We start from the raw sequence: 25,793 nt of genomic DNA, 5'->3' as shown, positions 1-25,793 counted from the left end.
CCTCAGAGAATTTATATTCTAGTGGAATAAGACAAAAAAACAAACCCAGAAATGAATAAATATATTAATTTCATATAGTAACAAAGAAAAAGCAGAAAATAAAACAGGGTGAAGAAAAGACGTCTTGGAGAAGGGTAATGTTGACGGGAAATGTGAAGAGCTGGAAACTGCTTTCCATTCCAAAGAGTGGAAGTAGCAAGAAATAAAACAGGAAAAAAAAAAAGTTTAGCAAGCTCAAGAAACAAAAGGAAGCTAGTGTGGCTGTATAATGAAGAGGCAGAGAAAGTGGGGGATGAAGTTGGGGAAGCAAGCCAAGGCCAGATAATGGTGGGCCTCAGAGACCATGATAAGATCTTTGAATGTTAAAATGCAATCACCATTTCTTAATTCCTTGTATTTTTTAAATACAGGTGATCACCTATGCAAACATCTATTGTACTGTCACGTATCTTCTAACTGCCTCTAACAGTAGCAAATATTAAAGAGACTATTTGGGTAAATGCACACCATTCAGCTAGTACCACTTACTTTGTGGCCCAAGAGAGAACACCTAAAACATAACTACCAATGGTATTTGGTAACAGACCCAAACATACAAATTAATTCTTACAAATTTATTACCTAATCTGAATCAATTTAAGGTGTATGCCTTACTGACACTACCTTGTAGCTCTTAGTACATTCAGGCCATTTTCAATACAGCAAGCCAGTAAGAATCTAGCTGCAGATCATTCTCATAACTTAAACCTAGATTTCATTCTTTTAAATTGAATTCTAATTAACTGGCTGCTTTTCACCATTTCATTACTTTGAAATATTCAACTGCTAAACATAAAAAAACCTATGGGCACAAAACATTGTACATGTTTCTATCTTGAGTCTTTTAAAAAATTAACTTTTCACATACTACTACTGATATATTTAGTTTATTCAAAGAGACGAAAAGTGTTTTGAAAACGAGTGACATAAATGCCCTTGATAAAAGAACCTGTTACCTAGACAACATTTATCAAGTTAAAATTCCCTTCTACCAACCCAGCTGAATATCCATGGCTCTCCCTCCAGGCACTATGCACTCTTGCTAAACCAGACTACTTGCCAGCCTCATACTTGCTCCCCCCCACCTCAGTTTTATGATACACATTCCCCACCAAGAGAAATCCAACCAGTTTTTCAAGATCCAGGGCAAACACTCTCATCTCTTTCTCTCTTCTCCAGTCCTCTTCCCTGAGTAGAACTGATTTCTCCCCTCTGTGCTCTTGCAGCAGTTCTGCAACTCAGATGTACCTTACCCTGTTCCACCTGGTACACAACAATATATAAGATGAATCTGCCTCTTGGACAAAGATATTGTCACCAAACTACTCCCTGCAGCATATCCTCAAGTATATACAGGATAAATCTATTTGCAATTACTGGGTACTCAGTTGAAAATCACATCCAGGGTTGGTACAGTATCATACCAAATCATTACAAAATGCAAGATCAAGAGTTAAGTCCTCTCTGGAGACAAGGCAGAGGAGTCTTCCTTCCAAATTTGGATCTAATTTTTCAGCATATGGTTTCTTAATAAATGACACAATCCCAATCTTTATTTACATGAACCTTTTCCACTTTCATTACCTATTCAAAAACTGTTCAACAAACCTTGCAACTCTATCATAAGCTTATGAGTGATAATTATCAAGAATTTATGAGTCTAAACCCAGAACTTAGAGAAGATGAAAGTCCTACACAAGGTCAAACATAAGATAACCACGGGGACCAAAATATGAATGCTTCAGTATTCTATCCAAAACATCCTAACATGAAGAATCTGAACATCAGTAACTTTTAAAACCACCTAGGGTGCTTGGAGCAGAGTAAATGTTCAAATATTTGAATTAATGAAGATGACTTAAAAATTTTTAGTTGTGGAAGTCTATAATGCAAAAGTAACTAATCCTTAATCACGCAGATCACATTAACAGATTATTTCAAAACTCACTGTGCAGTTAAAACTAGAAAATAGTTCAGGAACGCACATACTAACAACTAAACCTCCTGCTATTAGTAATAGCACTGACCAGAAACCAATCCACAAAGCCAGTTTCCTTCTTCACATGTTCCCAGAGGCGCAATAGACTAAACATTACAGCTCACCCCATTTTCTAATTTCATCTTGCATTAAGATAACGCTTTTGTTTCATTTACAGCGCACATGCTGCTGACACAGCTGCCCCTTCTTTGTAATAAACACAGGGCTTCTATATTTAAAAATACAGTGAAACTTTGTTGTAACATCCCCTCCCCAGTCTCCGGCCAATTTTCTCCCTTCAAACCCCACCTCCACCCCAGGATTTTCTATCAGCGGCGGTCAAAATGTTAGGCCCTTTGAAAAGTCAAGTTTCTTCTTTAAGTTAAGACATTTGATCAGAGTGCTATTTTTCTTCTCTGCAGCGCGTGAGCGTGCGGGCGTCCGCGCGCGCGCGTTTAAAAAGGGGATAGGAGGGGAGGAGAAGGGAGGGGAGGAGAAGGGAGGGGAGAAGACCCCCTTCCCAAGCAAACGCACTCAAGTCCGGGGCTCTTGAAAGTGGGGTTCTTCTTGGAGAGACCTCGCAGGCTGGCCTCGGCCGCCGCGGGAGGGCTGGGTAGACACGCGGCCGATCGGACGGCGCCGCGCAGATAGATGCGCGGACGCGAAGGCGCGCCGGCGGGCACCTGGGCTCGCCGGCCCGCCCAGGGCGCCCACCGCCGGGAGGCTGCTTTCTTCTGGGGGCTCAGTGGGGGTTCTCGAAAACACCCGACGAATTGAGAACGAGGGCTACTTGTGGGTCGCGGGGGCCGAGGGGAGGGGACAAGCCCGCCCCGGGTCACTTGGGACGGTAGGAGGGTGTGTGCCGAGGAGGGCGCGGGGAGTAGATAAGACAGGCCGGAGTTAATCATCACCTCCTGAGCGTCTAGAAGAGGACTGCCCCGGGGCCGAAGGGGCGGGAAGGCAGCCTCGGGGGAAAGTGAAACCCCTTCCCAGCGGCTCAGCCCCGCCGGCCTGAGAAGGGAGGAGAGGGACTCGGAGTGCACTCGCTCCTCCAGCCAGCCCGGTGCAGCACTAGTAGCTCCCGAAGACACACAGCTCACGGCGCCCCTTAGCAACTACACTCATGCTCGTTCTCAACACATTCACCCGGAGAAGGGGATGGGAAGAGACGCAGCGGTAAGGGAAATAAAAGTTTCCCCGTGCCAATTTATAAAATAACACACTGTTCCCATACCGGGAGTCGAACCCGGGCCGCCTGGGTGAAAACCAGGAATCCTAACCGCTAGACCATATGGGAAGTGTTGATAAGGGTCCCCGGTGACTCACCTGACAAGTGCAACTGCCGCCTCCGCGTCCTCGGCTCGCTCCCAGCACAGTCACTCCTGTGACCGCCTCTGCGCCACTCCAGCCGATGCCCACGCGCTCCCCGGCGAAGGAACGAGCCAGGCCCGAGCGCGCGAGGCCTGGGCGGGGCCGCTCCTCCGCCTCGGAAAAGTTCTTAAGCAAAGTCCAGCGACTCGCTACCCCGAAACCAACTCTTTCACCTTTCTTTTTTTTTAATCGGCCAACGGCCCCAGCCTACGAGGCCGCGTTGCTCCGCTGGTCAGAGTTCGTGCGGACTACTTGGCAAAGTTGAGGGCGGCGATGTCTCCGCAACAGCTGTTTGCGTTCGGGGCGGAGGCGGCGCGCGCGCTCCTTGGCCACGAGCCAGCGAGCCTAGAAGGGCGGAGGTTCTGGATCCCGGGGAAAGAGAGAGTGAAGGCGGGGTGACGCGGGGACTTGAAGTTTGAGGATCCGTCCTTCAGCGCAGGTCCCGTCGTGCCTTCACCCCGTCTGGTGACCTCAACCCCTTTATACCGACCCCACCTCTCAGGGTCCGGGAGCACCGCCCCTGTGGGGGGAGGGGAGAGGAGGAGATTGCGAGCGCGGACTGAGTCGCCTGGGCACCCGTAGTTGGGAACCGTGGAACACTGGGCTCGGGGAAGGAGGGAGGTGCCGCGGCTTGGAGGCTCCGGCCGTCCTCGCGGTGGGCCGGGTCTTGACTCTTCCCGCGTGCGAAGTCGAGTCTCAACCGGAACAGGGGGCGACGCGCCGAGCGGCTGATCCAGTCATGTGAGTCGGATCTCGGCTCTAAACAACGCGGTGTTGTTTGGCCGGCCCTTTCTCGGCTGGGTCTCTCCCTCTGCCACCATCCTTCCGCCCACCGCCCTCCCCGTCCTCCGGCTAGAGGCGTGACGGAGGCGCTCTTAACTCGCTCGGGACCGGCCCCGGACCGGCTGGGCCGGTTCTCTGGGCGTGGTAGAAATGCGCCCCGGCGGGACGCCCCGGGGTGCGGAGCATGCATTCTCGGGACGGAGGCTGGCGGCCAGTTGGGTTGGAGGGCTGCCTGCGAAGCGACGGAGGGCTCCCTCCACCTACGCAGTTGGGGGCGCCTGCTCCCTTTCCTTTCGTGTGACTCTTGAACCCTGGGGTATTGTGAAACCTGGGTTGGACTGCGGCCACCGATGCCTCCTCCGCCTGTTAGAAACCACCAGCCCTGGTTAGCGTAATGCCTTTTTTTTTTTTTTTTTTTGTCTTGTTGGCTTAGAGGTCTCTTGGCTTTTCCAACTCTTTCTTGCCCAGAGGCCCAAAAACAAATTGTGTTAACTGATCTCTGAAGAACCACAATTTCCCCCCGGAGGAGTCTTGTGTGTGTTTTGTTCTTTTTTTTGATTAAGGTATTATTGATATACACTCTTATGAAGGTTTCACATGAAAAAGCGATGTGATTACTACATTTACCCATGTTATCGTGTCACCCTCTCCCGTACCCCATGGCAGTCACTACCCAACAGTATAGTAAGATGCCACAGAGTCATTATTTGCCCTCTCTGTGTTATGTTTTGTTCTTTCCGTGAAAATGATTTGCTTTAAAGCAAACTTTATGAGTTTCTGCCTCCATTACAGCAACCTCCCAAAATGCCCGAAAGGAATAAAAAGAGTAAGTAATTTTTAATGAAATGTTTCTTATTTCTTCACACGGCAGTTAACAAATGAGAAAAAAAAATTTAAGGGAGTTTTAGATCTGGCGCAGACATTTTCTGCTTGACTGGCAATTTCAGTTGACTGCTTCACTCAGGTAAATAATAAAACAGGGTTCTGGGAATAACAAGGCAAGATTCAGTAGCAAGGGCTTATATTTCAAATTCTAAGAACATGTAAAGCATGCAGAATTTTATCTTTTTTTAATTACAAATAAATTTAGACTTGTTTATCCCTTTTTCAGGGCAGACTACTGGAAGTCACAACCAAAGAAATTCTGCGATTACTGCAAGTGCTGGATAGCAGACAATAGGCCTGTATGATAATTCCACTAGTAGAGATTCTAATACTGTATTCATATGAAGTGTTCTTTTTTGATCTAAACTCAAGAGTTTACAAAGCACTTTCATATGCATTGCTCTTTGTTTTTTAGAACATTACTGTCTGTTTGCTCTTTCTAGAAAAGCTGTGAGCCTTCTTCCTTTTCATCAGGCTGAATTTGGTTATACATTGAGCCAAATTTTCTCTATGGCCTTTCAGTCACATTCAGGAAATGGACATTGAGTGGGTAATCTCATCAATGTTTATAAAACACGTTATGATTGTGTTACTTGTAATACTGCCATATATAAAGAAAAGTAAAAACTGAAAGCCCTTAATATGTAAGAAGAAACAACATTGTAGTTTGTCATGTTTTCTGCTCTGGAGATAAAATATATGATGCAGAGCTTTATATCTATAAATACTTAAATTTGAAAACATCATTACTTCTTTTGTGGATATGAAAATAACTCTGCTAAACCCGTTATTTACTGTACCTCTTAGTCTAGATCAGATTTGAAGAAAAACAAAAGACAGTGCCATTTCTTTCCCTCTCACATGCATGTCATATTATACACATAATACATAAACCCTAGGGTATCTTACATACATATATCATTTTTACTTGGTGGAGTTGCATGCATAAGAGAATAGTAGGTCCATCTTTAACAATGTTGTATTTCTTTGGTAGACCTTTTTTTCCTACTGGTCAAGGAATTTGGGGATATTTTTCTTTTGAGTTTAGTTTTGGTTTTTGGACTTTTCTGGATAGTAAAGTTTTTGACTATCTTCTTTGACTTAGGCAGTCGTTACAAATAAATGCCACAAATTTTAAAGCCTACACAAATAACTGGTAGTCTGTCTTCCTTTGAGGTACCCAAGCAATTCAGTGAATTTTATGAGTTACCTAGAGTAATAATCCCTTCTAGAATAGTCTTTCTTCATCTTCTTAAATTGGTAATACACACATTGATTTGACATTTAATTAGAAACAAATTATTTTTGAGTGGGCCTTGGATAAAATCAACTTTAGGTAAACCAATATATGAAAAACAGAGGATGAACATCTGCTTTACAAAGTCACACTTCAGAGGAGAATTCATGATAGTACTTCAGAATACTCAGCTAATCCATCATAAAAGAGTTGACTGACAAAACTTACTTTGCAAAGTTCACCAGAAATTTCTTACTCCATACAAACAGACATTTGTAATTTAGGAAGCATTCTGGCTATTTTAAACAGGCATTCACTCACCTATCTCTGTCCCTATCTATCTAGTTACCATCATTTCTTATAGGTTACCACTTTCTTCATTTTCTTTTCTATCCTTCCATTGTTTCTATATTCATATACACATACATACATATATATATATATATATATATATATATATACATATATACATATGGGCTCTTCATCCAACATATATAAAAGGTAGCATATAAGCTGTACTGCACTGTTTTTTTTAACTGAACAGTAGTTAATACTGAATAGTAGTTGAATACTATTCACATCAATATATGGGCAGCTTCTTTGTTCTCTACTACAGCAGACTAATTCTGATATAGTGCCAAATTGTTCTGCATAGGAGGTTTGCATTTTGTACCATAACAATATTGTATAAAAATATTGGTTTACAGTTTAGGAGGAATTTTTAAATGACTTATTGTCTGTGTCACTTACCTAATGTGGCAAATAGAGCTGTACAAATTCTAGAGACTTAACTGGTTTTTACATTTTATGTTCAGAGGTGTTTCTTGTCCACTCCTCGTTTGGCTTCATGTCTTGTTTGAGTCCCCATTACAGTCATACTCATTAGATTACTCATTAAGGGTACCTTGTATTTTTCTCCATTAATATGGCCATCATAGTCTATTTTAGGCACCAAAGGAACCTCCTTAGAGGGCATAATAATAATGTGGTTCAGCTTCCATGCATCATTTGATAAAAAGGGCCAATTTGCATTAAAACTATTTTTATCTTTTCTGCCAGGCATTTCAGTTTCAATTTTATGTTCCATTCCCATATTTACTGTTATTTAATGTGAACATTATGATGTCTATGTTGCCCTGTATTTTCTCTTTTTTCATTTTCAAGAGTGTTGAATTTCATGAAAGAGGAAAGAATCATAAGGAAAATGTGGCAAAGAGAATCAGTGAGGTAATTTAGTTTGCTTCTTTCTTTGCCAATTTTTCTATGTAACTATGAGTTCTTTATCTATCTAGCTTTCACTTTTATATCTATCTTACATAGATTAAACAGAAAAGCCTGGATAAAGCAAAGGAAGAAGAAAAGGCATCAAAGGAGTTTGCTGCAATGGAGGCAGCTGCCCTGAAAGCATACCAAGAGGATTTGAAAAGGCTTGGCTTGGAGTCAGGTAAAAAGGCAGCCAGCGTGTTTTAAAACTAACTCAGAGGTCATGCTAAGTGAGCTTTTATTGTTGCCATAAAGAGGTTATACACTCAGGGTATATACTCTCAGTGCTTTTCCTATTCATCATAGCCCTGTTTAGACTGTGGGTCTTTACTTATGCTCTTTTGTTTTTCTTTTAAAGCTTCATCTTTTAACACCTTCATTCACAACAACCATACTACTTTGGTTGTCATCTAATCCCAGCTCTGTTTTAGGTCAGTGGCTCGTTTCAGAGATACCTGAGTTTTTAGGTATTTTAATTATTAAGCTAAAAGAAACTGTTCATTAAAATATAGGCCTTGCGTCATAACCATAATTACTTTATGGCCAAAATAGAATCATGTTTATTTATATGGTTGAATTATAGTGAATTAGCCTTTTGTGAACAAATTAACTGACTTGACTACTAGAAGGTAGATAATTTTTTCTTCTTTTGAAATTTTTTTTACTGAATATGTTTATATTGTATAAATTTAAGGTATACAAGTGTTACTTTGAAAAATTTATTTATAATATGATTACCATAAATCATATATTGTGATATCACAGTATTCACATTAAAATAAATATTGTGGCAATATTTATCACAGTATTGTGTATTAGATCTCTATGGCTTATTTACTACTCATTGCAAGCTTGTACCCCTAAATAATATCTCTTAGCTATCCACCCCCCCATCCCTTGGAAACAACCATTTCACTTTTTCTTATAAGTTTTATTTCTTTAGATTCCACATGTAAGTTATCATGTAGTACTTGTGTTTCCTGTCTCTGACTTACCTCACTTAGCATAACATGCTCAAGGTCTATCCATGTTGTTGGAAGAGGCAGGATAGCCTCCTTTCTCATGACTGAATAACATTTCATTATGAATATGTGTGTGTGTGTGTGTACACACCACTTTTTATCTATTCATCCATTAATGGGCATTTAAATTGTTACCATGTCTCAGCTATTATGAATGATGCTGCAGTAAACATGGGAATGCATATTTCTCCTTGAAAACCTCTTTGTATTTTATTTGGGTATATACCCAAAGTGTAACGCCTGGATTGCATAGTCTGGATTGTATAGATCTGTATTGTTTTCCATAGTGGTTGGACCAACTTACATACACCAGCAGTATATAAGGGTTCCCCTTTCACCACATCCTCACCAGCAAGGAGGTAAACAATTTGAGGATATAAGGATAACTCAGTTCCAGATAGAAGGCATTATTAAGTATAATGTACCAATATTGTTACTGAATTTATGCTTTAAGTTAGGAATTTCTCTGTGAGCAATTATCCCATGACAAATCACCCTTCTTAAACCAGGCATATAGCAGATCTCAGTTGTGGATCTTGCATAATGGGTGGGATACACAACATGGAATGGTAGGTACTCTTTACTCTCTAATAAAAGCTGCTTTCAATTATGTTTTTAAGCAGAATAACCGTTGTTTTGGCATCATCAAATAAGAACCAGTTATAACCAGACTTTAAAAAAACTCTCCTGGACATGGGGGAGGAGGGTGGTATTTCTAGGATAAAGCTATATGTTCACTTAAAGGGGAGAAAGGATGTAGGTGTTCCTACAGAATTAAAGAGGAGAAGTTGGAAATTCATCTCATCAGTGACATGGATTCCATTATACTGCCTTATGAGAGAATAAATCTTAGCATTTAAATTTAAACAGTTTTCCTATTAAATATTTTTCATAGTCTATTTCCTAAATATAACATATTTTTCTAAATAAACTGTACAAAGAAGAGTTTTTAAAACTTACTGCCCTTTTTCTCGACATTTTTAGAATTATTTTTATAAAGTTATATGGTCTGTTTGGGGGCTGTTTTATTTTTCCCCTCAGTACATCAAATGTCTTTTCTTAGAAGCTCCACATCACTAAATTATAAGGGAAATACAAATCAAAACCACAGTGAGATGTCACCTCACACCAGTTAAAATGGCCATTATTCAAAACACAAAAAATAACAAGTGTTGGCGAGGTTGTGGATAAAAGGTAACCCTTCTACACTGTTGGTGGGACTGTAAATTGGTGCAGCTACTATGGAAAATAATATGGAAGGTACTCAAAAAACTAAAAAATAGACAAACCGTACAACCTAGTAATTCCATGTCTAGGAATTTACCCAAAAGAAAATTGAGTCCCTGGTTCAAAAAGATATATGCACCCTCTATGTTTATCATCACATTATTTACAGTAGCCAAGTTGTGGAAGCAACCTAACTGTCCACCAATGGATGGATGGATAAAGATGTGGTATATATACACAATAGAATATTACTCAGCTGTAAAAAAAAAAAAAAAAGGAATCCTGTCATTTGCAACAACATGGATGGATCTAGAAGGTACTATGTTAAACAAAATAAGCCAAGTGGAGAAAGATCAATATCATATGATTTCACTTACTTGTGGAATGTAAAACCAAAACAAAACAAACAAAATAACAGTAGATTCATAGACACTGAGAAGTGACTGGTGGTTACCATGGGGTGGTTGGGGTGGGTGTGTGGGCAGGGTGAAGGAGATAAAGGGGCACAAAAATTCTCAATCATTACCAAAAGGGAGGGGTTGGGAAATGGCAGGGGAGAGGGAAGGGGATAAAGAGGCAAAATAATTCACAGTCATGATATAAGGTGGTCATGAGGGGACAGTAGTACAGCATAGAGAATACAGTTAATGATTCTGTAACATCTTAACTACATTATAGATAGTGACCAAACTAGAGAGGGTGAGGACGATGTGAAGATTTAAACAATATGGGTAACTAACTGTTGAACCACTGTGTTGTGTGCCTGAAACCAGTATAAGATTGTATATCAATGATAACTTCAATAAAAAATATTTTAAAATACATCTTTTAAATAATTAAAGATATACATAGTAGCTACAGAGGGGCTAGGAGCACAGGCTTTGGAGTCAACCAGAATTACCTCTTGATAGGTTTATGATCTTCAATTTTTATAAAAATTAATGTAATGGTATAAATTACTTAGTGACCACTTGTAACAAGTGTTTAACAAAGATTATAAAATGCCATAACTTAACCAATTTCTTCCTGATTAACATTTAGGTTGCTTAGAGTTTTTCACTGTTAGAAAGATTCCTTCGGTGAGCATCCTTATGCATGCATGTTTTCACTTTTTTCTCTGTAGGTTCAATCTTGAATTGAGATTGCAGAACCAAAGTATGAATGTATTTTACATATGGATAGTAATACCAAGCTCTCTCCAGAAATGTTGGGCTGATTTACACTTTTGCTAGAAATAAAGTTAATTTATTAGCTGGTGTTGGGAGGAACTGCCAATCCTTTGGAAAAAAGTAGAGTCATAGAAACTACTTACTCTTTCACACCATGTAATATACCTGATGGTTAGACTAACACTGAATTTGGTCATTCTCTTCAGTACTTACTTATCTAATGCCAAAAAATATTTATTTGCATTTCTCTGAATATTAGTAAAGGTAAATATTAATTCACTGAATTACCTTTGTACTTTTGCCCATTTTTCTGTTAGAATGTTTAACTTATAAGATATCTTTGTTAGGAATATTAGCCCTCTGGCTTATTTGTTGTAAATATTTGTCTTTATATTATTTTGTTTTTATTTTTGTAATACAGAATATTTGAATTTTTAAAAAGTCAAATTTAACATTGATTTACTCTGTTCTTTTCATATACCCACCTTCAATATGGAATTTATGGTGTAAAAAACATGGGACAGACTGGGGAATAAGGAGTAGCTTTACTTTTTTCCAAATAATTAACTAGCTAGTACAACATCATTTATTAAATGGCCTCTTTTTCTCTCTAAAAGAAACACTAGGAGTCTGCTATTGGATCTGTTTCTGTGCTTTTCTGTTTCAGTCTAATGTTTGCCTACTCATAGGTCAGTTTTTACACTGCTGATTTTTTTTTACCATAGTTAAAAGTTTTAATACTGGTAGGATTAGAGTCCCTTCATCACTTCTTTTTTTTTTTTTTTTAATTTTGGTATCATTAATCTACAATTACATGAAGAACACTATGTTTACCAGGCTCCCCCCGAACCAAGTCCCACACACACACCCCACTACAGTCACTGTCCATCAGTGTAGCAAGATGCTGTATCATCACCACCTATCTTCTCTGTGTTGCACAGCCCTCCCCGTAACCCCCCCAACACTATACATGCTAATCGTAATGCCCCCTTTCTTTTTCCCCGCCCTTAACCCTCCCTTCCCACCCATCCTCCCCAGTCCCTTCCCCTTTGGTAACTTTTAGTCCATTCCTGGGTTCTGTGAGTCTGCTGCTGTTTTGTTCCTTCAGTTTTTCTTTGTTCTTATACTCCACACATGAGTGAAATCATTTGGTACTTGTCTTTCTCCACCTGGCTTATTTCACTGAGCATAATACCCTCTAGCTCTATCCATGTTGTTGCAAATGGTAGGATTTGTTTTCTTCTTATAGCTGAATAATACACCATTGTGTATATGTACCACATCTTCTTTATCCATTCATCTACTGATGGACATTTAGGTTGTTTCCATTTCTTGGCTATTGTAAATAGTGTGGGTAGGGGTGAATCTGTCTTTTTCAAACTGGGCTACTACATTCTTAGGGTAAATTCCTAGAAGTGGAATTCCTGGGTCAAATGGTATTTCTATTTTGAGCATTTTGAGGAACTTCCATACTGCTTTTCACAATGGTTGAACTAATTTACATTCCCACCAGCAGTGTAGGAGGGTTCCCCTTTCTCCACAACCTCGCCAATGTTGTTGTTTGTCTTTTGGATGGTAGCGATCCTTACTGGTGTGAGGTGATATCTCATTGTCGTTTTAATGTGCATTTCTCTGATGACAAGTGATTTGGAGCATCTTTTCATGTGTCTGTTGGCCATGTGAATTTCTTCTTTAGAGAACTGTCTATTCAACTCTGCCCATTTTTTAATTGGATTATTTGCTTTTTGTTTGTTGAGGTGTGTGAGCTCTTTATATATTTTCATCACTTCTTTTTTATAATTCTGAATATTTGTGCATGTTTAGTTTTCCAAATAAGCTTTACAATAATGTTTCAGGTTCCCAAAAGCATCTTCTTATCAGCTTTTGATTGGAATAACATTAATGTTTTCTATCAGTATATACAAAAAAAAAAGTTACATTGGCTACTTTACCCTTCTCACATCTGTTTTCTAGAAATTTCAGAGCCAAGCATATCACCAGTAACCAGCACTGTCCCACCTCCCAGTGCATCAAAACAGCAGAAGGAAAAAAAGAAAAAGAAAAAAGATCCTTCAAAGGGCAGGTGGATAGAAGGCATAACCTCTGAGGGTTACCATTACTATTATGATCTCATCACAGGAGGTAAGTCATTCAGGCTTAGAATAGTAGAGAATGACTACTAACAGTTTACCTTATGTTAGGACTTTAAGTTATATTGAAACATTTAAACAATGAAAGACTATAACTTTACATTTTGCCACAATGGCAAAAAAATTATGTTTCCTTTAAAAAGGTAACCTCATGGTGACTCTTGTTGTATGTCATACTTAATTAAAGCCTTAATAGTGTGTTCCTTACAAATAAGCTACCGCTTTATATTTTCTCAATGAAACCTTCTTAAAGTATGAACTATATATAAGTCATTTTATTTGGAAATAAGACATTTCAGATCCACTTAACATCTTGTAGAGTTCTTGAAATAAAACATACTATGAAAGAAATTTTCTATCCAAAAGCAGACTGGGAATCAGAAACTGCTTTCTTTTTAATGTAGTTGTTTTGAGTGACCTAGTAAAGCACTCCCCTCCTATTAATGTTTTGGATATTTCTACAAAGTACACAATGGTGTTTTTCAGTAAGACTATCAAAAACATGTTTTTGTTTTCCTTTAAGACTAAATGTATATAGGATTTTTATTACATATAAATTCTGAGATAAATGCATTTATTATACATTTATCTAGCATCTTACTCCCAAGAAACCTAAAATTTAGTGTCATGTATAAACAACTAAGCTTGATGCAAGGAGGAATTTCAAAGTTCTGTAACATAAGAGATGTAATTAAGATTATATGGGAGTTCAAAATGGTGAGGAATTAATTCTGATTATGTGGATCTGAGAGACTGTCACAGAAATTCCTTTTGAGCTGACCTATAAGCTAAGATGAGGACATCATTACTGATGTCATCTTATTCACCATTTGTACCCCTAGCATCTAACACAGTACCTGGCGCAGATACTTCATAGGTATTTTGATTGAAAAAGATTATAATAAGTTATAAGCGTATGGCAAGCATTCTAGACAGGTAGAATAATATGAACCTTAAAAAAGATTTTGAAGGTTTGGGAAATTGTCATCTGGTAAAGATAAAACATTAGGTTCTTGAGCATGTCATGGCAGAAGAAAAAGGCTGGAAAAATAGATTGAGGCCATATCATGGAGGGTTGGGAGGATGATGGTGCCACCTACTGAGAGAGAAAATACAGAAGCAGAATAAGTGAAAGTGGGACAGTAATGAATTCAGTTTTGAATATGTTGAGATTGAGGTACCTATAGAACATTGCTATGGCAATTTCCAGTATCTAATTTATGATTAGAATCTGGAGTTGAGGTAAGTTGAGTCTGGAAATGTAGATAATAGATTAACTTGTAGGAGTATATGAGATCACAAGGAGGGAAAAAACAAGAAGTGAAAGGGTGGGTAGTACGTATATGAAAGGAATGGATAGAAGAAAAGCCAGGAGAAAAGTTTAGAAAACTTAGGAAGGTAAGAAAGGAGATCAGATCGTTAATCATGAAGGAAACCTTGGACTTGAGGTATTGTTACATGATCTTTAGAATCACAGTCAGTTTGGGACTATAAAGAAGTCGTAATAATCACTCAAGAGTTTGCACTGAGCCTTAAGTGAAGTGCATGTTACAGTTCAGCAGTGAATCATCAATTATTATATTATATGTTAAGGCTCGTCTTTTTCAAGTTTACATAGAAACAATTAATTATGTCTTTTCTCCCTTATAGTGCCTATTGCTTGCTTGCTTTGTTCACCATCCTATTTTATACTCTTGCTCTCAGCAGTACTTGTTTTTAATTCCTGCGTATTTCATCTTGTTCCTCTTCTGAGTCATTCATTCCATTTCTCACTCTCCACTGTCCCAAGATGTTAAAAAGCCATCTCATTCCTTCAGAATTTACTAAGCCTGAATTTCATGAAGTCTTTAGGAGAAGCTCTATCTGACTCTATAATTCCTGTAGAATACCAGTAACTTTTAACCCTTCTTTCTTCTTGATTACATAGCATTCACATGTATTGTTTTGCACAATGCTATTGAGATGTATGTTCTTTCTTTTTATTTTTCAGTTTGTTTTTGACTATAGATCTGTAGTGTGTTGTACACATTGAGTATCTTGAAAACTTTTGCCAGATTAAATTTTTTGGAAAGTTTTTTTTTTAAGCCAAAAAATTTTATAAATACAATATATCTTGCTTTAATTAAGCATCTCAGTGGGAGAAACCTGAAGGATTTCAAGGAAACTTAAAAAAGGTAACTGAAGCACATTAATAGTGTCTTTGCTTTATTCTTTAAAGTGATTGGCTTCTGGGGTTCTGTAGTTCTGTTAAGCAAATTTACTTCCAAATAAGTCCCACACATACACTTTGCTCCTTTATTCCTGTAGTCCTTTCATTAAAAGGCTGGGTGGAGGTGAAAAAGTGATGTCTTCCCAAAAATTCTGTGCAGGGAAAATATTAGTTGGTTTGCAGTCTGCTGCCATACACATGATCCTGTCCATCTGCAAAGAATTGTTCCTGGCTTTCAAAGGTGAGACAGTCTCTCCCTGAAAGTTGGCCCATGATACAAACCAAGCTTCTTGGCCACGATCAGTGCCCCTAACTCCCAGGTGCCAGGAGGAGAGGAAAGGGTGGCTGACTGTTAGTTATCTAATAGATAACCACATTCTTATCTTAGTTTATACTGATTTTTTTCCTCCTGTTAGGCAGCAGTGAAGACTGTTTGGGTAGAGGGTCTCAGTAAAGATGGCTATACCTATTATTATAATACAGAAACAGGAGGTAAGTATTGCCTTTGATTATCTAAACTATCTAAAATTACACCTGAAACCTGCTGATGAATCAACTGAACTTGGAAATTTTAGTATAGCAATAAACATTTCCACAGCAAGTATGTATTGTTTTTGTAATTTAAGAACATTAGTAAAAAGCAGAAGGATTTCCACATGTAATATACTGTGCTGCTCGTTCTCAGTTGATAATGCATTCACAAGTTTTAAAAAGAATCATTGTTGCTTTCTCTACCATTACTGATTTTTTTTTTTAGATAATTATTTTTTATTGAAGGGTGTTGACGCACAGTATTACATTACATTAGTTTCAAGTGTACAACACAGTGATAAAACATTTATATACATAATTCTAGGTTCCAGCTATCACCCTACCAAGCTGTTACAATGTCTTGACTATATTCCTTATGCTATACATTACATCCCGGTTACTTATTTATTTTACCATTGGAAGTCTGTCCTTTTTTTTTTTGTGAGGGCATCTCTCATATTTATTGATAAAATGGTTGTTAAGAACAATAAAATTCTGTATAGGGGAGTCAATGCTCAATGCACAATCATTAATCCACCCCAAGCCTAATTTTCGTCAGTCTCCAATCTTCTGAGGCATAACAAACAAGTTCTTACATGTAGAACAAATTCTCACATAGTGAATAAGTTACATAGTGAACAGTACAAGGGTAGTCATCACAGAAACTTTCGGTTTTGATCATGCATTATGAACTATAAACAGTTCAAATATGAATACTCATTTGGTTTTTATACTTGATTTATATGTGGATACCACATTTCTCTCTTTATTATTATTATTTTTAATAAAATGCTGAAGTGGTAGGTAGATACAAGATAAAGGTAGAAAACATAGTTTAGTGTTGTAAGAGAGCAAATGTAGATGATCAGGTGTGTGCCTGTAGACTATGTGTTAATCCAAGCTAGACAAGGGCCATAAAACATCCACATATGCAGAAGATTTCTCTCAGAACAGGGGGGTGAGGATCTAAGCCTCACCTCTGTTGATCCCCAATTTCTCACCTGATGACCCCCCTGCGACTGTGCCTGTCTTAGGTTGTTCCTCCCTTGAGGAATCTTACCCGTCTCTGGCTAACCAGTCATCTTCCGGGGCCATACAGGGAAATGTAAAGTTGGTAAGTGAGAGAGAAGCCTTATTGTTTGAAATGGTTAGCTTTTTATTTCTTTGCATATTTATGCCCTGTAGCTTCTATGCCCAGCATTTGCCTTGAGGTATCTTTACCACTTGGAAGAATTATGATACTCGGTAAATTTGATATGAGGCACGAATTCTATTTAAGGGTTGTAATTAGGAAGGAAGAAGAAAAGCTAGAGAAGTAGCAGGCGGAAGAAAACATGGGAAGATTGATTATTTCTTTGACCTATCTTCTTGTAGAGTAACTTCAGCATGTATAGGTTTTAAGCTACTACTTAAATTGCGCACACACATTAACATAATAGGAGTATAGTTACATAACCAAAGCATATCTGTAATTACCAGCCATCTCCAGTGAAACCAAGAAAACCAGTTAGGCACCTTAGGCATTTGTGAAAACTTACATATGACATGGTGGATATTGTCCAACTGAACTTGAACAGTCTGAGAGAAATCAGACAAATTAAAACAACCCATTCCTGGGGAATGTTCACATCCCTTATGTTCTTTTAACAGTAAATAGTCTGTAGTTGTAAGATTTTGGAGCGCTACAATTTGCACTTCTCCTAATTCTTGGTTGAGTTCCAACAGTGTAGATCCAGTCAAATTTGTTGTTTTACTGTATGCACAGGCCAGCTTAGATATCTCCTTCATTCCCATGGCAAGTCTAGGAGCCGGTGGGATGAGTGCATCTACAGCTGCAGCAGTGCGTGGATCTTTGTTGGGGTTTTTTGATGATCGTCTTCTGGCATGAGTCTTCCAGAGAGTGCTGATGTTGGAAGTTCTCTTTCATATCGTATCTTAGTTCATTTTCGGGGTAGCCCAATTAGGCTTTGATCTTCTGTATAAAAACGCAAACAGACCCTTTGCCTACACTTTTATATGCCCTTTATACCCTTGTGTAGAACTCATTGGAGGTTACCACACAGGAACTGCCCTTTTGTTTTGTTTTGTTTTGTTTTGTTTTTGGTATCACTAATCTATACTTAGATGACGAATATTATGTTTACTAGGCTCTCCCCTATACCAGGTCTCCCATATAAACCCCTTTACAGTAACTGACCATCAGCATAGCAAAATGTTGTAGAATCACTACTTGCCTTCTCTGTGTTGTACAGCCCTCCCTTTTAGCCTACCCCCCCATGCATGTTAATCTTAATACTCCCCTACATCTCCCCCCTTATCCCTCCCTACCCCCCCATCCTCCCCAGTCCCTTTCCCTTTGGTACCTGTTAGTCCATTCTTGAGTTCTGTGATTCTGGTGCTGTTTTGTTCCTTCAGTTTTTCCTTTGTTCTTATATTCCACAGATAAATGAAATCATTTGGTATTTCTCTTTCTCCGCTTGGCTTGTTTCACTGAGCATAATACCCTCCAGCTCCATCCATGTTGCTGCAAAGGATTGGATTTGCCCTTTTCTTATGGCTGAGTAGTATTCCATTGTGTATATGTACGACATCTTCTTTATCCATTCATCTATCGATGGACATTTAGGTTGCTTCCAATTCTTGGCTATTGTAAATAGTGCTGCAATAAACATAGGGGTGCATCTGTCTTTCTCAACCTTGATTGCTGCATTCTTAGGGTAAATTCCTAGGAGTGGAATTCCTGGGTCAAATGGTAAGTCTGTTTTGAGCATTTTGATGTACCTCCATACTGCTTTCCACAATGGTTGAACTAACTTACATTCCCACCAGCAGTGTAGGAGGGTTCCCCTTTCTCCACAGCCTCGCCAGCATTTGTTGTTGTTTGTCTTTTGGATGGCAGCCATCCTTACTGGTGTGAGGTGATACCTCATTGTAGTTTTAATTTGCATTTCTCTGATAATTAGCGATGTGGAGCATCTTTTCATGTGTCTGTTGGCCATCTGTATTTCTTTTTTGGAGAACTGTCTGTTCAGTTCCTCTGCCCATTTTTTAATTGGGTTATTTGTTTTTTGTTTGTTGAGGCGTGTGAGCTCTTTATATATTCTGGACGTCAAGCCTTTATCGGATGTGTCATTTTCAAATATATTCTCCCATACTGTAGGGATCCTTCTTGTTCTATTGATGGTGTCTTTTGCTGTACAGAAGCTTTTCAGCTTAATATAGTCCCACTTACTCATTTTTGCTGTTGTTTTCCTTGCCCGGGGAGATATGTTCAAGAAGAGGTCACTCATGTTTATGTCTAAGAGGTTTTTGCCTATGTTTTCTTCCAAGAGTTTAATGGTTTCATGGCTTACATTCAGGTCTTTGATCCATTTTGAGTTTACTTTTGTATATGGGGTTAGACAATGGTCCAGTTTCATTCTCCTACATGTAGCTGTCCAGTTTTGCCAGCACCACCTGTTGAACAGACTGTCATTTCGCCATTGTATGTCCATGGCTCTTTTATCAAATATTAATTGACCATATATGTCTGGGTTAATGTCTGGATTCTCTAGTCTGTTCCATTGGTCTGTGGCTCTGCTCTTGTGCCAGTACCAAATTGTCTTGATTACTATGGCTTTATAGTAGAGCTTGAAGTTGGGGAGTGAGATCCCCCCTACTTTATTCTTCTTTCTCAGGATTGCTTTGGCTATTCGGGGTCTTTGGTGTTTCCATATGAATTTTTGAATTATTTGTTCCAGTTCATTGAAGAATGTTGCTGGTAGTTTCATAGGGATTGCATCAAATCTGTATATTGCTTTGGGCAGGATGGCCATTTTGACGATATTAATTCTTCCTAGCCACGAGCATGGGATGAGTTTCCATCTGTTAGTGTACCCTTTAATTTCTCTTAAGAGTGACTTGTAGTTTTCAGAGTATAAGTCTTTCACTTCCTTGGTTAGGTTTATTCCTAGGTATTTTATTTTTTTTGATGCAATTGTGAATGGAGTTGTTTTCCTGATTTCTCTTTCTGTTAGTTCATTGTTAGTATATAGGAAAGCCACAGATTTCTGTGTGTTGATTTTGTACCCTGCAACTTTGCTGTACTCCAATATCAGTTCTAGTAGTTTTGGGGTGGAGTCCTTAGGGTTTTTTATGTACAGTATCATGTCATCTGCAAATAGTGACAGTTTAACTTCTTCTTTACCAATCTGGATTCCTTGTCTTTCTTTGTTTTGTCTGATTGCCGTGGCTAGGACCTCCAGTACTATGTTAAATAACAGTGGAGAGAGTGGGCATCCCTGTCTAGTTCCCGATCTCAGAGGAAATGCTTTCAGCTTCTCACTGTTCAATATAATGTTGGCTGTGGGTTTATCATAGATGGCCTTTATTATATTGAGGTACTTGCCCTCTATTCCCATGTTGCTGAGAGTTTTTATCATGAATGGATGTTGAACTTTGTCAAATGTTTTTTCATCATCTATGGAGATGATCATGTGGTTTTTGTCTTTCTTTTTGTTGATGTGGTGGATGATGTTGATGGACTTTCGAATGTTGTACCATCCTTGCATCCCTGGGATGAATCCCACTTGGTCATGGTGTATGATCCTTTTGATGTATTTTTGAATTCGGTTTGCTAATATTTTGTTGAGTATTTTTGCATCTACGTTCATCAGGGATATTGGTCTGTAGTTTTCTTTTTTGGTGGGGTCTTTGCCTGGTTTTGGTATTAGGGTGATGTTAGCTTCATAGAATGAGTTTGGGAGTATCCCCTCCTCCTCTATTTTTTGGAAAACTTTAAGGAGAATGGGTATTATGTCTTCCCTGTATGTCTGATAAAATTCCGAGGTAAATCCATCTGGCCCGGGGGTTTTGTTCTTTGGTAGTTTTTTGATTACCGCTTCAATTTCGTTGCTGGTAATTGGTCTGTTTAGATTTTCTGTTTCTTCCTGGGTCAATCTTGGAAGGTTGTATTTTTCTAGGAAGTTGTCCATTTCTCCTTGGTTTCCCAGCTTGTTAGCATATAGGTTTTCATAGTATTCTCTAATAATTCTTTGTATTTCTGTGGGGTCCGTCATAATTTTTCCTTTCTCGTTTCTGATACTGTTGATTTGTGTTGACTCTCTTTTCTTCTTAATTAGTCTGGCTAGAGGCTTATCTATTTTGTTTATTTTCTCGAAGAACCAGCTCTTGGTTTCATTGATTTTTGCTATGGTTTTATTCTTCTCAATTTTATTTATTTCTTCTCTGATCTTTATTATGTTCCTCCTTCTGCTGACCTTAGGCCTCATCTGTTCTTCTTTTTCCAATTTCGATAATTGTGACATTAGACCATTCATTTGGGATTGTTCTTCCTTTTTTAAATATGCCTGGATTGCTATATACTTTCCTCTTAAGACTGCTTTTGCTGTGAAAAATTGCTGTGAAAAGATTTTCTCTGTTGAGAAATCTGATGTTAGCCTGATGGGTTTTCCTTTATAGGTGACCTTTTTCTCTCTAGCTGCCTTTAACACTCTTTCCTTGTCCTTGACCTTTGCCATTTTAATTATTATGTGTCTTGGTGTTGACCTTCTTGGATCCTTTCTGTTGGGGGTTCTGTGTATTTCCGTGGTCTGTTCGATTATTTCCTCCCCCAATTTGGGGAAGTTTTCAGCAGTTATTTCTTCTAAGATACTTTCCATCTCTTTTCCTCTCTCTTCTTCTTCTGGGACCCCTATAATACGGACATTGTTCCTTTTAGATTGGTCACACAGTTCTCTTAATATTGTTTCATTCCTGGAGATCCTTGTGTCTCTCTCTATGTCAGCTTCTATGCGTTCCTGTTCTCTGGTTTCAATTCCATCAATGGCCTCTTGCATCCTATCCATTCTGCTTATAAACCCTTCCAGAGTTTGTTTCATTTCTGCGATCTCCTTTCTGGCATCTGTGATCTCCCTCCGGACTTCATCCCATTTCTCTTGCGTATTTCTCTACATCTCTGTCAGCATGTTTAAGATTCTTATTTTGAATTCTTTGTCCGGAAGACTGGTTAGGTCTGTCTCCTTCTCTGGTGTTGCCTCTGTGATCTTTGTCTGCCTGTAGCTTTGCCTTTTCATGGTGATAGGAATAGTTTGCAGAACTGGGACGAGTGACGGCTGGAAGGACTTCCCTTCTTGTTGGTTTGTGGCCTTCCTCTCCTGGGAGAACAGCGACCTCTAGTGGCTTGTGCTGCGCAGCTGCGCGCAGACAGGGCTTCTGCTTCCTGCCCGGCTGCTATGGAGTTTATCTCCGCTGTTGCTGTGGGCGTGGCCTGGCTCCGGCAGCTGCTCCAAAATGGTGGAGTCGCGTTGGAGCAGGAGCTGCTGGGAGGCTATTTATCTCCGTAAGGGGCCTCCCTGCTCCCTGCAGCCCAGGGTTTAGGGTGCCCAGAGATCCCGGATTCCCTACCTCTGGATTAAGTGACCCGCCCTGCCCCTTTAAGACTTCCAAAAAGCACCCGCCAAAACAAAACAACGACCACCAAAAAAAAAAAAAGAAAAGAAAAAAATTTTTAAGTTAAAAAAAAAAATTTTTTTTATTTAAAAAAAAAAAGGTGGTCGCTCGTTTTTTTTTATTCTCTGGTGCCAGCCTTGGGTCTCTGCTCACTGGTCTTGCTGCCCTGTTTCCCTAGTATTGGGGTCCCTATCCCTTTAAGACTTCCAAAAAGCGCTCGACAAACCAAAACAGCAAAAAAGCAAAAAAAAAAAAAAATGGTTCCACACTTTTCTTATGTCCTCTGGCACCCGGCCTCCAGTGCCTGCTCACTGTTCTTGCTGCCCTGTTTTCCCAGTATTGAGCGCCCTGCACTCTGGCCCGGATGGCGGGGGCTGGGTGCTCGGCAGTCCTGGGCTCCGTCTCCCTCCCGCTCTGCCTGCTCTTCTCCCACCGGGAGCTGGGGGGATGGGCGCTCAGCTCCCGCGGGGCCGGGGCTTGTATTTTACCCCCTTCGCGAGGCGCTGGGTTCTCTCAGGTGCGGATGTGGTCTGGATATTGTCCTGTGTCCTCTGGTCTTTATTCTAGGAAGGGTTGTCTTTGTTATATTTTCATAGATATATGTTGTTTTGGGAGGAGATTTCCGCTGCTCTACTCACGCCGCCATCTTCCGCCCCTCTCCATTACTGATTTTAATCATGATTTTTTTAGAAATAGTTATTACCTTGAAAGATAACTTAGAAATCACCTAATTCAACTTGGCTCTTTCCTTTCTTAAAGAACAAAGCTGAAGCTGTTTTAGCAATGGCTGAGATTGTCAAATTTTCTTTTACTAATTTGATAACATTTCAGTTATATAAATATTTATAAAACATGCATAATTATTATCTAAGTTTTTCAAATTAAGATTTTATCTAATTTAATAAAATTTGTCTTCAAGTAATTGTATTTAGTTTCTACTGCAATTAAATTTACCAAAGTAGCTATAGTATTGTTTCAACTTTGGGACGGTTAGGTTTTTTTAATTTAATCCTGCTATCCAAAGCCCTCCACATAACATTAACTCTTTAAGGAGGAAAAGGACCCCTTTTATCCTCCAAGTAGATATCTAGTCCCCCTAATGATAGTAATGGTTCTATCTCAGTAAAGCTGAGGTCCTACATCTTTATAAAGTACTATAGTGACACAACTCTAGAGCTAGATCTGAGCTCAACACACAGTTTCTTCCCTACCGGCTACATGATTGTGGGTAAGTCCCTGAGCCTATAATTGCTCTAAAGTAAAATAGAAGTGATCATATGTTCTCTGGTGTTATGAGGGTGAGGTGTCTATAAAAAGTTCCCAAAGAAGTACCTGATACACTGTGGTATTTGATAAATGATTTCCTGAAAGTTCTTTGTGCACTATGGATAAGGAAATGTTGCTTTTCATTAGTGCTGGAAAGTACCCTGTATTAATAAAGGACTGTACATAACTGATTTACTCCCAACAGTTTCAGTCTATATCTGGAACAGTGTGTTTATTAGTTGAGTCACTTTCACTCCTTAAATCGTCCTAGATGGACAATAAATTTTAGAATCTCTTTCTTTTTTAGTAAACTAAAAGAAAATAACTACACAATAATTGGAAATGCTATCATTTTACTAAAAGCCCATTACACCACTGGATGGCAGCAGAGTTCAATCAAGATTTTTTTTTTTCCCCAGTACACAAGTGCCAGATGATATTCATGCAAATCTTCACAGTATGATTTCACTTTGTGAGGATTCCAGGAAATGTGTCTTCATGATAAATGAATTCTGGGAAATCTGATGTGTACTTACTATCACATATGTTTACTGAAATTGCCATCAGGTAATTTGTGAGAGTCCTTAGAAAGTATTGCCCAGTTCTTAAGTCTCTTTCCACTGGGGCTATATAGTTTATACATCTGGTGAATCCAGATTGTTTGAAATCAATTTATGAAAGCTGCCAGAGCAAGAGCTTTGGGAACTCCTCTGTTTATTCCTGGTTAAGTGATTGTGTGAAATAGATGCAGTGTTATCATCTAATATATTTAAATAGCAGAAAGTATTATATCGGGAATTACTTTAGAACTGATAACTAAGTAACATGACTATTTAAAATGTGTTGAATAGAATCCAGATGGGAAAAGCCTGATGATTTCATTCCACACACTGGTGATCTGCTTTCTAGTAAAGCCAGTGAAAAGTCCCTTGGCACCCTGGAGGAGTCCAAATCATCAGATGTGCACAGTGATTCTGACGGGGAAAAGGAAGCAGAAAAAAGAGAGGTCTCCACAGAAACACAAAAGCTAAAAATAAAGTTTAAGGTAGGTTCTTGATTTATTCTTTACAAAAGTGTATCAATTTATGAAAAGCCCTACAGACTTACTCAGTTTTCTGTAGAAGCTATAAATAAAGCCAAGATATGTGTTTTGGCAACTAGATAAATGGTTGTGTCATTTATTAATATCTATTTGGTAGCAAGAGAATTCATTTTTAGACCTCCCAAGTTTGAGATGCCTCTGTAACATTCAGAGAGAAATCTGAATATGCAAGCCTGAATATCTAAATTAGAAATTCTAATTTGCTTATTTTCAGCATATTGGTAGTACTTAAACCTCAGAATGGAAAACGACCTTGGAGAATGTTAACCATTTAAGTGGCAGGCTGAGACAAAGAGAATCTCACAGGGTAGAATGAGGAAAGAATGGTTAGAAGGGTATGGAGAGAAGCAGAAGAATTTAATATTCCAGAAGCCAAAAATAGAGAAAAGAACATCGAGGATTAATTAGGACTAGGAAAAGCGGCCCATTGAATTTTATAGTAAGGAAGTACTTGATGCTCTTCTACCAGTTTCACCAGAGTTTGGGGTGGCAGAACCCAGATTACAGAGGGATGAAAAGTAGTTCACAATGTATATGTGGTTGGGATATGAAATGGAAAGTAGAAAGTAGGTAATAGGATATTAGCTACATGTTGACTCTTACTAATGAGAGATTTGTGGTGGTTGTGTTTCCCTTGAGAGGACTCTAAATGAGGTAGAAAGGGAATACCAACAGGTGTAGGTGGATAGATCGGTCTTAAGGAATGAACTCATTTTCTGTAAGAAGGTAATGTCATTTTTTATAAGGTGTGACTGTGGATGAGTTGGTATCATGGAGCAAATTAAGAGTCATGCCTTTAAACTCAATTTATTGATCCATAAAGGAATCAAGATTGCTTGCTGAGGGTAAGGAGCTTCAGGGAGTTTGACAATACTGATGGATTGAAGTAGTCACTGAGCTGGGATGTGAGAGGAAATGAACCAAGTAGGAGGACTGACTAGTGGTGCTGATTGCCCAACCTTGGTGGGAAAGTAAAAACAGACATTGTTATAGTATTGCTAGTCCCCCTGCCTTTGTGACCTTTCCAGGATCACTCAGGAACCCAAATGCCAAAGCAAAGAAGATGTATACAAGTGACCCATGGTAGAGATTACTGACCTGAAGGGTGAAG

The 25,793-nt window shown here is 39.0% G+C and overlaps 2 protein-coding genes and 1 non-coding gene across 11 annotated transcripts in view; 1 reads left to right on the top strand and 2 right to left on the bottom strand.

Moving 5' to 3' along the window:
* ELF1 (E74 like ETS transcription factor 1) overlaps positions 1 to 3,851 on the bottom strand; it is a 122,011-nt gene extending 118,160 nt beyond the window's left edge. For 3 of the 7 annotated variants that reach the window (XM_036893819.2, XM_036893822.2, XM_057494451.1), the window contains exon 1: positions 3,344 to 3,845. The gene's annotated coding sequence lies outside the window, so the exon portion shown is untranslated. Of the gene's footprint in view, positions 1 to 3,343 lie in introns of all 7 variants that reach the window. The other 4 variants (XM_036893826.2, XM_057494452.1, XM_036893824.2 and 1 more) reach the window with 4 other exon arrangements.
* TRNAE-UUC (transfer RNA glutamic acid (anticodon UUC)) lies at positions 3,243 to 3,314 on the bottom strand. The gene has a single exon. It is a non-coding gene; the product is annotated as a tRNA-Glu (tRNA).
* Positions 3,852 to 3,972: 121 nt separating the features above from the next.
* Positions 3,973 to 25,793, top strand: part of WBP4 (WW domain binding protein 4) — a 35,495-nt gene continuing 13,674 nt past the window's right edge. Inside the window, exons 1-8 of one of the 3 annotated variants that reach the window (XM_036893827.2) lie at positions 3,974 to 4,129; positions 5,283 to 5,355; positions 7,458 to 7,520; positions 7,614 to 7,737; positions 12,949 to 13,116; positions 15,252 to 15,298; positions 15,750 to 15,825; positions 24,432 to 24,625. In XM_036893827.2, the coding sequence (XP_036749722.2) occupies positions 4,128 to 4,129; positions 5,283 to 5,355; positions 7,458 to 7,520; positions 7,614 to 7,737; positions 12,949 to 13,116; positions 15,252 to 15,298; positions 15,750 to 15,825; positions 24,432 to 24,625 (747 nt within the window). In that variant the 5' untranslated portion in view covers positions 3,974 to 4,127. Of the gene's footprint in view, positions 4,130 to 4,181; positions 4,998 to 5,282; positions 5,356 to 7,457; positions 7,521 to 7,613; positions 7,738 to 12,948; positions 13,117 to 15,251; positions 15,299 to 15,749; positions 15,826 to 24,431; positions 24,626 to 25,793 lie in introns of those variants that run through there. The other 2 variants (XM_036893828.2, XM_057494453.1) reach the window with 2 other exon arrangements.

The sequence above is a fragment of the Manis pentadactyla genome, chromosome 17, assembly GCF_030020395.1.
Source record: "Manis pentadactyla isolate mManPen7 chromosome 17, mManPen7.hap1, whole genome shotgun sequence".
Taxonomy (NCBI): Eukaryota; Metazoa; Chordata; class Mammalia; order Pholidota; family Manidae; genus Manis; species Manis pentadactyla.
The sequence above is the reverse complement of the archived record's forward strand: the minus strand, read 5'-3'. Positions and strand labels throughout refer to the sequence as shown.